This window comes from Ochotona curzoniae, unplaced genomic scaffold (assembly GCF_017591425.1).
Source record: "Ochotona curzoniae isolate NIBS_2020 unplaced genomic scaffold, NIBS_Ocur_1.0 scaffold_4683, whole genome shotgun sequence".
Taxonomy (NCBI): domain Eukaryota; kingdom Metazoa; phylum Chordata; class Mammalia; order Lagomorpha; family Ochotonidae; genus Ochotona; species Ochotona curzoniae.
Window position 1 is genome coordinate 8,320,196 of NW_024467121.1, and position 13,506 is coordinate 8,333,701.

Here is a 13,506-nt window from a genome sequence, read left to right on the forward strand (position 1 = left end):
TATAGATTATGGTTATTGGGTTCAAAGAAATTCAGATTGTACCTCTAAGTTTAATTAACATCCCTGTTTCCCTCTGCTGATGTTAAAAAAAAAGCTGAAGTAGATGTTATGAACCAAATTGTCTCTCTCTCTCCCCTTAATTTCAATTAAAGACAACGCTTTACAACCATATTGTATGCCTAACTCATGCCTAACAGCCCAAACTCAAATTTATCAAATAATAAGTAGCTTTCTGTGACTAGGGCAAAAGCAAAATCTTTATCAATGTGTAAAGAAATGTTCCCAGAAAAAACATTCACCTCTGATATGAAGTACAGGGTCCCACGGTGTCTGTAGAGCCGAGCCGAAGGCTGAAGTTGAATAGCTTTAGTGAGATCATTCACTGCTTCATTAATTCGTCCCAGAGGGGACAGGATCTAAAAACCCAAAACACATAATTAGGAAAAGTTCTAACACTGAAATCTAAAATTGCCTTAAAAAATTTTTTTATATCCCGTCTCATCACACTCTACTCATAAAATTACTCATTCAACAGAGTGCAAAAATGCTGGATGACCCTCCTCCCTGCTTTGCAAAGTCAAACAGCTGCAGAGCCATTTTCGTTGCTCAGTTAGGGGGGGACTGACGAAGCATGACTGCAGCGCTCGTCTTTTCATTGTCTTACATTCGTATTACACAGATACTTTGCCTGAAATGTGATCTTTCTATTTCTTGACCCATCATTTAAGCTTTCAAATCACATTTTGTCATAAAGATGTCAAAGTCAGTCTGAAAGATAAGTGAACCATTACAGAAATCACTAAACACAGATTCCTTGCTGGCTTTTAGCTCTCTGCTCCACAGTAGTAAAATCTGACTGGTAATTTCTAAGATTCCAAGCACTATTTAAATCCTTACATGTGAACAATCTCAACTTCTCAGTATGACTTGTAAAAGGGGAGAGAAAAGATCTAGAGGTCTGTTTGGAAAAGTTTATTTGGAACAGCAATCAGCTGTTTTCAAGAAACATGACAATACAGAAGACTATTTACAGTGCAAAAGTAAAACCAAAACGACAGAAAAATCCAACATGGTTCCAATATTCATGCAATCAAACACAAACATTTTATCTCGAACAAATTTCCTTAGAGCTTAAATACTTGTAAAAAATTTTTCTTTTAAATGTAGGTCATTTTTATCAAGTTTTACTGATTTCTTCTACCACATGAGCTTAAAACCAATGAGAGAGGATTCAGACACGCCCATCACCAATAGTAAGAACGAAAGCTCTGAAAGAGAAAGAAATAGAATGTACTCCTGCAAATTCAGAGTACAGTGAAACTCTATACAGCAACCCTTTGCATGTTAAAGAAAAAAAAAAGAATACAGTGGACTGGGGTTATATTCAAAAATGAAAAACATCCCTATCTAGCTTATTAACCCCTAAATTGGCCAACCCTAATTCAATAATCAATATGCACAATTAGGTTAAATTATTTTCAATAAACACAGACTTTCAGAAGAAAGATTCCTCATAAAACAACCTTTGATATATACAAATGGTACACTAAAATGCTGCAAATCTAAAGAGAAATGCCACTATATATTTTTAAGACAGAAAATCTAATTACCAGTATCACATTATTAGATACAAATTGGGTTTTTATTACATATATAAATTCCAAAAACATGTTAAATAAACCCCACCTAAGTCTACCTAATTAAATCCATGATTTATCATGACATTTTAACATAACACTAGAGAAATGTAGGGAAAAAACGTCAGCATCTTTTCTCTCTGATAAGGGGGGAACCAGGAAAGAGTAAAGAATAAATGAGTTGGGGTCTAGTATGGTAGCCTAGTGGCTAAAGTCCTCGCCTTGCATCCTCTGGGATCCTAATTGGGTACCAGTCTTGGCTGTTCCATTTAGCATCCAGCTCCCTGCTTGTGGCCTGGGAAAGCAGTGGAGGACGGCCCAAAGCCTTGGGATCCTGCATCCATGTAGGAGACCCAGAAGAAGCTCCTGGCTCCTCGCTTGGGATTAGCTCAGTTCTACACATAGACGTCACATGGGAGTGAGTCAGTGGATAGAAGATCTTTCTGTCTCTCCTTCTCTCTTTAAAACTGATTTTGCAATAAAAAAAAAAGTCTTAAAAAAAAAAAAGATTTAGCCACAATTTCATTCTCTACTTATACTCACATTTGAATGTATTCTCACTCTTTCCTTCCTATTCTTATTTGTACACTTTTTTAATGCCTCTGCTTTGAGTCTTATCTCATGCAAGGGCAAAGATCAGAATAAAAATAAGAAATGCATACCCATAAAAGTCTGAGCAAATGGCCACCACATGAACCAACAAACTAGCCACTACACACAAATAATAGTCTTGTGTAGTGATTTAAAAAAATTATGGCCATATAATCCTTGAATTATGATCCAAAATAAACAAGAAAGGAAATATATCATTAATGAAGAAAGACTTCATCCCTAAAATTCAAATTTGCAACAAAACACAAAAATCATTTTCAGACTGAACTAAAACACACCTTATAATTTTGAGAACAACAACAACAAAAACAAAAACATAAATACAGTTTTTTTGTTTCTTTTTTTAGTTACCAAGCATTAGAACTTCCTTTACTCACTAATTTTCTCTCTCAAAAAAAGTAATTTTTGGTCAATGCATCCTATTTTGTAAAAAACAATCTAAATAAAGGTGGGCTACATTTCTTCACATATTACATGCAGTCTATAAAATTTGATATACTCCTGTGCAGCTTTGGAATCTACAAGGCTTCTGACCAAACAAATCTCACACTTGAGAGTGAGGATATTAATAGTGCAGCAACGATGCCTGATGTCTGGCATCTAACCAAATACATCATCCAAGCACCCTTCATCTTGACCATTAGGAACAACAGAAGAACATTCAGGCTGCTAGGATCACTCATAGCTTCTGGTGTTGATTTTATTTACACAGGAAAGTGTCTAATCCACATGTTGGTCCAACACTCTCCCCAGCTGTTCAGGTGTCAGCTAACCTACTTCACCTGCTTGGCTAATGGCTAGGTTTTGCTTACTGTGTTCACTGTAGTTTGGAAGCACTGAACCTTCAATCCAAGTTGACTTATATACATTGAGCCATCTTTTGTTCCTGTTCAAATACTGGCAGAGCAATTATATCTCTTTAGTCTGTGAATTAATACCTGGATAGATGTTCAAGTGGCCCAGATATGAAGCTGTTGCTTTTGGTTCGTGTACAAGGGGCCCAGTGTTAACACTGACTAATCTGAAGGAGCAGTAACAAGCTTGCTTTTTTCACCCATGCATAAGAACCCTAACCACTGACACAGCTCTCTCTGATAAGGCTTCAGAGCTCTGCTGAGTCTTGATATCTACATCAGAAAACCAACAACCAAAGCCAAGAAGACAGTGATACCAGCCAACAACCATCTCAGGTCTTCCTATCCACTTCAATATATCTGGCAGTTTGGCCCAGAACACTGAATGGACTGCCTCCACATGGACTGTGTCACAGCAAACACACCAGTCACCCTGAGAGTATAACTGCCAAGAAATTCTGTAAGCATCAAACTTTCACTGGAACCCTAGCACAGCAGTGTAACAGTGCCAAGTAACAAATACAGATTTGCTTCGATGTGTCCACTGCAGAAAGATCTGTGTGACCCTTATCCGGGTCCAGGTACCGCTCCTCCCATTCTACAATTAGCCTGTCTGTATTTCTGGTCAATAATTGTATCTCTTGGGGCTAGTGTTGCAGAACAGTGGGTTAACCCACAGCCTGCAATACTGCAGCATCTGGGAAGTGAGCCAGCAGATGAAGATATCTCTTTCTGCCTCTCCCTCTCACTGTCACTCTGCCTTTTAAGTAAATTAGGATTAAACCTTTCATTTAAAAAGGAAAAGCATGTACAACTCTTAGGGCATTAAGCTTGATCATGACAAATTTCTTCTTGACTCAGGTATTGTCCCCCTCTTTCTCTCCTGAAGGTAGGCAGGGCCACCTGATCCCAGCCTGGACCCTTGCCTTGCCCACTGGAATAATGTGGTGGTAATGTGTGGTAATGTGTGGTAGCAGCCAAAAGTGTTGTTTTTTTTTAACTCAACTACAAAATCACCCTGAATCAGATGAGTAATAGTTAAGCTTTAATCAGATTGAACATATTAACACACATGAAAAAGTCTGCTATAAAGAACATATCTCATTTGCAAGCATTAAAAGCCCTGCCCTTCGCACACATTTGCTCCAAAAAAACATTATTGTGTCCCCAAGAGTTTCCAGGCTCTGGTCTCACCTCCTCACTCAGGCTAAACAAACAGTCCCTACACTCCTGCTTCTCTTTCTGCAGAAGCACTGCCTCTGGGCGTGTGCTGGAGTAGGTATCCTTGTGGTATTTTTACCACATTACCTTTCTGTCTCCACTTCAAATCTCAAGTTCTTTATGGCCTGGTTATAATCATCCTGATCTGATCTTTGTAGATGGGTCTATCTCTGAATAACGAAGTACATTGTTAAGCGCCCACACAGAGACATACGTCAGCTGAACAAACACTTGTGAGGGCTATAAACCTGTTTGATTAAACTATCCTTTTAAGTTTTACAAAAGTAGGATAGACTTTTTTCAATGAATAGCATTCATCATAACTGCATATTTCAATGCTAAAAATGACTCTCATATGTGAGAGCAGGAGTACTTCTTTGTCCAGTTTTCTAGTAATTTCACCCCACTTACAGGCATTAGTTACCTATGTAGGAAAACAAAGCTGGCATAAGGGAGTGTCAAAATTCACAAACAATAGGATTATATGAAAAAAAGTCAAAATGTCAACCAATCCATTAATGACAGAGGGAAAAAGAAAACCACACTCACTTCAGCCCGCTGCTCAAATACCTCTGGGCGGTCAGGTTCCAAGGTAATTACTCGGCTCAGTTCAAACAGAGCAAGTTCAGCATTCTTAATGTCCTTGAAAAGGCATTAGCTTAGTATGAGACATACTGCGACTCAAAACCAGGCAGACAAGATTTTCTAAAATAAAATTAATAATTTAGTAATGATAGAATCAACAGTTTAGAAATGACTAAAGATTTTGCTCTGTTTAAGAGATGTGCCAAGTTAAGTAAGTCATGACACTACAATTAACTAACTCAGTCAAGGCTGGCTCCCATGGAACCTGCCTATCTATCACAAGTTCCACACATGGCAGGGTACTCTCTAGAGGGATTCTGTTTAAATACTAAATCAACAGATTTCAAGGGATGGGCATATGGATCTCGGTAGGCAGACAGATGCTTGCTGACTGGTCACAATGGAGGAACAGAAATGGACTAACTTGGTGTCCAGTACACTGACAGCCTGTGCATCTCTTTAAGAAGATTAGGTAAACTACTTTTACATTAAACCCGCATCTTTTTTTATTAAAAACATATAAACATATAAACAAATCTCATGTTAAAATATATAAAATTCTGAAAGGTGAGAATTTAGAAGAAGCTGCTTAGCTCTGAACGCTACTTGAGCAACTTCAACCTTGGTCATTTTGGAGGCCGTGAATGCAAAACTGTTTCTGTGAGTCAGGTCCTCATCATCCCTAACTGTAAGTGTGATTTAGAAGATTTTAAACATCACATAACATTTCTCCACCAAGCTGGTACCAGCTAAGAATAGTATTACATTTTAACATCTTTACTGAATTTAACTGAAGTATTTTAATAAGGATATTAAAGACTTTAATCTTTTTAGTAAAAGTTATAAGCTGATACTTCTTTTCTCACAAGCACAACTGGATATGAATATTTTAGTATATAAGGCAACAGAAAAAGTTATGCACAGTGTTTTTGAACAAAAATTTAGAGAGCTGAATTTGAGATCATTTCATGATTTACTATATAATCTCAGCAAGGTCTTCACTTTCACAGCACAGTGTCTTTTCATAGGTGTTAGTATTATGGTAGTCTTCCTTGTAGAAATAAAGAAAATAATTTGATGACAGCTACAGTTACACTTATCTGCAAAAAGTGCAAAATAAAACAAATAGAAACAAATGTCACACAATAGAGAGACTCTCTGGCTCTTTTATCCAACCTTTGACAATTATTAAAAAAAACTCAAAATCTCACACTCACTGCACTGTGTAAACCTAGTCTCCGGTTTTGTCAACGAATACTTTTTAGGAATGCAGACAAGTCTCATGTTTTTCTTAGTCTATATCTAGTTCTTCAATACTGACTTCAGAAAACCTGGGCAGAAAACCCAGTCCGCCCCCTCACCTAGCCCTCTGATCCTCAGGATATCATCTACTGCCATTTTCTCATCTGCGAACTGGAACAATTCCAATGCTTGTCCATCAGAGCTCAAACCGATTCTAGCAGAACCCTGGTCCATGTCAAGTCAGGTAGGCACTACAGCAATTGTTAACTATTACATACTCACATGTAGTCCCTTCTTTCCATAGGCTATCCCTCGGCCATAAATTGCACTAACCAGATCAGGCTCCTCCTAGTCAGACCAAAACAGAAAGACGTGAAAAACTATAAACAAAACAAAACAAAAAATTAGTTTCTACTTAAAGCACAATAATGTCACAAGCGACAGCTCTACTTCTTTAGGCTACTACCACTCATAGGTCAATGCACAGTCCCCCAGCTGAAAAGTCCACATTCTTAAAGCTCACTTGAAGGAGATGTACTAAGAGTTTCGCACTGAAAAAAAAAATGATAAAGAGAAAGGAAGGGAACCACCATTATGAACACAATATTGGCTTTGATCAGAAGTAATGAATACGCAATCCCCTTAACAATTCTATGACCAGCAACAGCAGCAGCAATCACGTCTTTTAGAGGAGGAAAATGGGAATTTGGAAGAGTAAAAAGAAAAGACGTGAGTAAAGAACTCTTTTTTACCTTTCACACATCCATGACACAATTGCAAAAGGCAAGCACCTCTCAGGGCCATTGCAATGAAGAATGAGAAACAAATCTTCTCCACAATTTGTGGGAGAGTTATCCAACCCTACACACTAATGGAGCAGAGTTCAAAGCCAGATCCTATGTGCTACTTTCTCTCTTGCTCTTTCCCATCACCTTCCAATCCTCAAGGACCAGAAGAAACAGCTGAGCAACCCAAGGACAAGGTGCCTGCTATCCCAGGTCACGGAGCGCCTATCTTCAGGTCAGTGTTAGGAAGAAGGATCCTTTGCTGAATGATGTAAGTGCCTCCATTCTAAATGTAAACTCTGCAGTTTTTACCTCTGAATGTTTTGCCATACATTTGAAAAAGAAGAGTAAGTAATCTCTGGCCATAAGGTCTCTGACAGTGCTAAAGAATTTAACAGAACTGCACTGATCTAGGAACTTGACAGACTAATTCATTTTCCAATCTGAGACAGTGTGCCTACATATACTGCAGAAAAAGAACACAGCAACTTCAGTGACTGATGTGATGGTGGGGGCCGTTATACGCACAGGAAGAAACTCACCAAAAGCATAAAGATAACACACATTTTTAAAGCTGTTGCTTAAAAAGAATAGAGTACATTTATATTCAGTGGCAAACAACTGCAGACTGACCTTCCTAGTATATGAAAAGCTGCAAAAATTAATCTGAACAATCCCAGGTTTCCAGCTTCTTAGAACATCAAAATCTAACAAATACCTATGGAAAAGAAAAAACAAAACAAAACAAAACAAAAAAAAAACACAGTGAAGTGCTAGTTGCCTTCCCAGATAAGGGATGCATGATCATGGAACCTGCCCATCATAGCTACATCTCCTGAAATAATTTCGCTCATTTAAATTACCTCCAGAGCCTCCATACAGATTCAGATGTAGGATCTATAAGTTACATGGAGCTGGCAAAGGGCCATCCATGCTATAAGCTAACAGTAGAAAAGCCCAAGTTATAGAATGCTAGTGAAATGCCATAAATAATACATGGATATGATTATACGGGTCATTGTGTGCACAGAAAAAAAATAAGTCAAAAGTAGAAATGCTCCAAATGTATTGTGGCATTCCTTTTGTTGAATACAAACGAGTAGTCATTTATAGTCAGAAAAAAATTTTTTAAATAATATATACTTTATTAGGGAAAAACTTAAAAATAAAGAAAAGCAAAAAACAAAAAAAGGACCTGGTGCCATGACTCAATGGCTAAATCGTCAACTTGCAAATGCTGGGATCTTCTAAAATAGGGTTTTATTGGGCTGATGTTGTGTCTCGATTGGCTAATCACCCCCCTTCAAGCACCGGGAACCCATGGCGGGAGGAGGGGAGACAGTTCATGTCCCAGCTGTTTTACTTCCCATAGAATCTGGCCCAAAGCCTTAGGAACCTGCACCAACATGGGAAAACTGGGAGAAGCTCTAGGTTTCTGGCTTCAGATCAGCTCAGTTCCAGCTGTCATAGTCACTTGAGGATTGAACCAGTGGATGCTGGATATTCACTTGACTATCTTTTCCTCGCTCAAACAAAGGCAAAACAATTGGTTTGGAGGGAGAGGAAGATGGATGTAGAGGCAGAGGGGAATGGGCCAAAAGAGCAAAGGTTACACCAGAGGAGTTACAGGAAGATTGTCTTTGTGCTTTTCTCTAACAATAACACCTTCCAGAATATTCAACATCACACAGCCTTGGCCAGGTTGGGATGAAAGACAGTGCCCTCTGGGACGGCATCTCCAGTGAAAACAAAACCTACACTCAGATTTGTTACGCTTCAAAATGTATTATCTCAGCACCTTTCTGTTGAGAACAAGTTTACTATAGACAACCAAGTAGTGAATCAGAAAACGATGTAAGTAGGCTCTATACTGCTTGTGATGCCTGCATCCCATAGTGGAAAAACTGGTTCAAGTCGCAGCACCTCTAATCCAGCTCCCTGCTAATGTGTCTGGGAAAACAGGAGAAGATGATAAAAGTGCCTGGCCCTGTCACCCATGCAGAAGACTCTGGCTGGAATGTCTGGCTCCTAGCTTTGATCTGGCTCAGCCACTAGGGTCATTTGAGGAGTGAATTGGTGTATATAAGTTATTTCTCAATCTCTCACATTCTCTCAATCTCAATCACTCTCCCTCCTTGCTGTCAATCTGGTTTTCAAACATACATTTTGATATATATATATGTGTGTGTATCTATATTTCCTATGTGATGACTGCCATTCTGCTATTCCTAGGCCCTTGCAGCCAGGACCAGCATTCAGCCTCATTCTCATTGGTCTAACATGATCCTCACAGAATCAACCATATCCTCTCCTGCCCCATTACTCTCTGGCCCTAGGGTTAGCCCTCCTCTCTTACCTGGGCTACTGCAATTGTCTTACAGGTTTCTTTTCATATGTTCTCTCTCTCTCTCACACACACACACACACACACAGGTATATAACACACACATACACATCTAATAGAAAAAGTAGTTTCATTTGGTCAGACTTACCATTCACAGTGTAATCTCATATTTTCTAGTACAATATATTTTTTCCCAATAAGGTGTCAGTCTAAAATCACAAATTCCTATAGAACCTACTAAAGGGCAGCAAACCACAGTTCAAAAAACAGATAACATCCAACGCCTCTGAGACAATACTGATCATTTCTCTGCTTGATTTTTTGGCATCACCTCTTTCTTGTCCCCTACTTACATTTTAAACTTCAAATTTCATATCAGAGCCTTCCAGTAATTCCCTACATACAACATACCCAGAAGTTTAATGCATCTGCAAATGCCATCTTCTCTTTGAAATACTTATACTTACACGTATCTCAGCCCCAAACTCCTGTCCTCAAAGTCTCAATTCAAACTCTGCCTCCTTCCTGATCCCTTCCAGACTCCCCTGGGAAATAAATGTTCTTTCTCCTCTTCACACTTGAGGTTGTATGGACATTGTTCCTTCACTCTACTATTAGCAAGCTTGAGCTCTATAAAGACTAAGAAGATTAAGTGCAAGCATGCATTTCTGTTAAGTGCTAAGACTAGCAGCAAAAACCAGCACAGAGGGCAAGAGAGTCTTATCTTCTTGGTGTATAATCAAAGAATCACAAATGCAAATATAGTTACATCTTCACAAAGTGCTAGAGTAGTGAAATGTATTTTCAGGAAATGCATGGAGACCTAGACAAGGTTGGGAAGAATTCCCAAAAGGGATAGCTGGGCTGAGATCAATATTGAGTGGGAAGAAGACAGTAATTCTAGAGTGGGACTGGCCCAAGACAGAGAAAGAGGCTATTCAAACACTGCAGGGAAAGCAGAGGTCATGGCACTGTTTCTAAGACAAGGGAGGAGCCTGAGGAAAGAGCTATATGTTGAAAGTGCACATTGTGATAAACAATGTGTGTATCTGTGGGGTGTGGCTGGAATGGGTTGAAGGAGATAAGGCAGGAAACAACTCCAACAGTCATGTGGCACATGACAGCATCTTAGGTGTGATCTGAGCAGCCTGGGTGAGAACCAGATGAACTCAGGAGACAAATCCAGGTAATAAAGCACTCAGCAAAAAGATGTGTGGGGCACACAGACTCACCTTTCCAAAAGGAAGGGAGTATCATCCATTGAACAGGGCACCACTGGCAAATGATTGAGGAGGCAGTGTGTGTGGAGGGCTCAGAGAACATGAGGTCGACAGGGAACTTCTGAGTTGAGAATATATTTCAGGCATCCAGGTGGATATAGTTCTAGTAAGGTCGCTCTCTTATTGCATCATTATTTTGTATGTACACACTTATCACACCACTGAGAAACATTATCTTTGAGCACATGTCTTTTCATATTTGTTTATAGTACTTAGTCTGACAGATGTCAGTTATGATCTAGCAACATATTCCAACCACATATTAGACAATTGGGAAATAGGAAAATCTTAATGATAATAATAGGCTATGGATTCAAGTCAGTTTTGTTGAACCTGTTCTCTAAGGGGAAACAAGAAGAACCACATGGCTAGAAGTAGTGAAGTAAAGCTGACACAAACAACAGGGCTAGATGCAGGATGATGGTAAGGCAGGGACTTACGGCAGATGCCCCGTGGTGAATGGCTAATGGTGGGCTTTCAGCCACCACAGCTTTAACATATTTTAAAGCAATGAAAAATTTTAAACCATCAGGTTGAAGTTTTGTTACAGTGGGCTAAGCCATCACTTGTGATGCCAGCATCCTATATCGAAGCATTCCAGCTAATGTATCTAGGAAGGCAGTAGAACTCGGGGCCCTGCCACTGATATGGAAGCCCTGGATGAAGATCCTGGCTCCTCCATCAGCCTGGCCCAGACCTGGACATTGTGGCCACTAGGCAAGTGAACCAGCAGATGGCAGCTCACTCTCTCTCACTCTCCTTTTTTATCAGCCTTTCAAACACATAAATAACAAAATCTTTAAAAAAAATTAAATCTTAACAAAAACACAGCTAAAGTCTGTAACACTCAACACTGACAATTTCCAAATTTAGTCATCATCAGAGTGGCTCCATTTCATATATCCCTCAAAAAGCCCTCCCTTTGGGCCACCCATTACCTGATCATTACTATAGTCCTGAATTAGCTGTTTAGGCTTTTTTTCTACTCAATTTACTCTATCTTTTCAGAGTTGTTTTGGTTTTTTCCTAATAACACAGAAAAATACACATAATCATTGTGCCTGTTTATTACAACAAAAGATTTCAAAAAACTACTGTGGAAAATGGAATTGAAAGATAAGTTTATTCCCATGCCAAAAAAAAAAAAATTGAAATGCATGTATATCAAGGGTGATCAAAAAGTTCATGAGAAATGAAAGCTACACAGGGCATCCAAATTTTTTGCACCAAAATAAACATCTCTAAATTTGATTTCCACCAGTGTTTTGAGGTACCATTTTATATACATATATATGTGTGTGTATATACATATATTTACATACATATATATTTACATATATACATACGTATATATTTTCTAATATTGAGTTTTCTACACTTAAATAACAGATTTGATTACTATTTAAAATTGAAACAACTTTTATCATTAGCTTTAGATGTTAAGAAGTCAAAACTTTACAGGGCATCTTAGTAATTTTGGGGTTTATTTTCAAACAAAAAAAATCAACATTTATTTCTAAACATGAATGGGGCTGGGCAAGCATTAGAGCACAGCAGTTGAAGCCACCTTTTGCATAGTCGTATGCCCCACTGGAGTGTCTAGTTCCAGGCTCAGGTTGTCTGAACTTCTGGTCCAGCTTCCCGATGATGTATCTGGGAAGATGACACACCAGATATCTGGGGTCTTTCCCTCACATGGAGAACCACGTAGAGTTCCTGCCTGCTCTGCTTCTGCCTGGCCCAGCCCCAGTGATAACATTCATTTAAGGAGTGAACCAGCAGATACACTCTCCCCACTTCCCTATTCATTACATAAACATATATCAAAATTAAATAAAATTGTAAAAACTGAAAATAATTTGGGCTTTGAATATCACTTTTTTAAAGGACTTTTTATCACAGAACTTTAGTAATATTATATTTCATAAAGTTTCAGAATTTTAAACGAGTTAAATTAGAAGTGTTTTTACTTACCATAGCAACTACAAATCCACAGTAGATAGTTACCTTACTGGAGTTGCAGCCACTTAAATGTCTCAATGTTCAAAGTCTTAACTTAGCACCCTTATTCTATTATTTACATTGCGACCTTATATTATACAAGTTTTTCCACCACCAGAGTAGCTTTCTAATTAAAACTGGAAAGTCACTGAACCCAAAGAAAACTAAGTTTTAAAAAAATCAATACATAAATGAAGACTGAATTTCACTTAAGTGCTAACCCACGTATTTATACAAAGGATGCTTTAAAAAAATCATGTGCCAATTAATTTTTTTTGGTCTTATCTGCTATGTAATTGAAGAGACAAAGTTTTCTTATGAATATATTTCCACCAGAATCTAATCAGAAATCAGACATGCTCAAGGTCACACAATTAATGGCAAAGGCTAAATGGTGAAATAAAACTGTATTTTTGTTAACAAGCTCAAAGTGTAGACTGAAGAAGTACAGAAGTGCAGACTTTCTACTTTTCAAGAATGCTATTATCAATACACGGACACGTGTGAAAATGACTTCAGAACACGGATGCAGAGTCGGCATTAACTCACAAGCTTTCACAATCAAGAGTTCTCAAGACAGACATCTGTTACAGCTTGTAAATGTGCTCAGTTGGGAATCCTGATGCTTGAAGAGCTTGTTTTCCTTCCTAAAAGCACCAAAGGAAGCACTAGAAACAAACATTTTGAGGCACTTCAGACAACACAAATGCCCTATTGGTGAAGTCAAGACAACCGGTAGGTAAGAAACGCTTGACATCAAAAGCTCACTCTGAAACTTGAGGCCCTATGTTTAGATCTGAACTGCACATTAAGGGGATCTTGTCACACTAATGGCTTCTGAGAAAATCCAAGCCCCCATGCTCCCATTTACATTCAGCTTTCTATGAAAGGCACCAGACTCCAGGCTCTGCTACTTCATGCTGGAGTTCATGGGCTGCCTAAAGA

At 38.6% G+C, this 13,506-nt stretch overlaps 1 protein-coding gene across 10 annotated transcripts in view; it reads right to left on the reverse strand.

Moving 5' to 3' along the window:
- TTC13 (tetratricopeptide repeat domain 13) overlaps window positions 1-13,506 on the reverse strand; it is a 69,751-nt gene that overhangs the window by 36,199 nt on the left and 20,046 nt on the right. For 2 of the 10 annotated variants that reach the window (XM_040968136.1, XM_040968135.1), the window contains exons 5-7: window positions 6,434-6,499; window positions 4,874-4,966; window positions 300-416 (exon numbers count right to left, since the gene is read on the reverse strand). The exons of 2 other annotated variants lie outside the window; for them this stretch is intronic. In XM_040968136.1, coding sequence (XP_040824070.1) covers window positions 300-416; window positions 4,874-4,966; window positions 6,434-6,499 — 276 coding nt within the window. The remainder of the gene's footprint in view (window positions 1-299; window positions 417-4,873; window positions 4,967-6,433; window positions 6,500-13,506) is intronic. 6 more of the 10 variants (XM_040968138.1, XM_040968137.1, XM_040968140.1 and 3 more) reach the window with 4 other exon arrangements.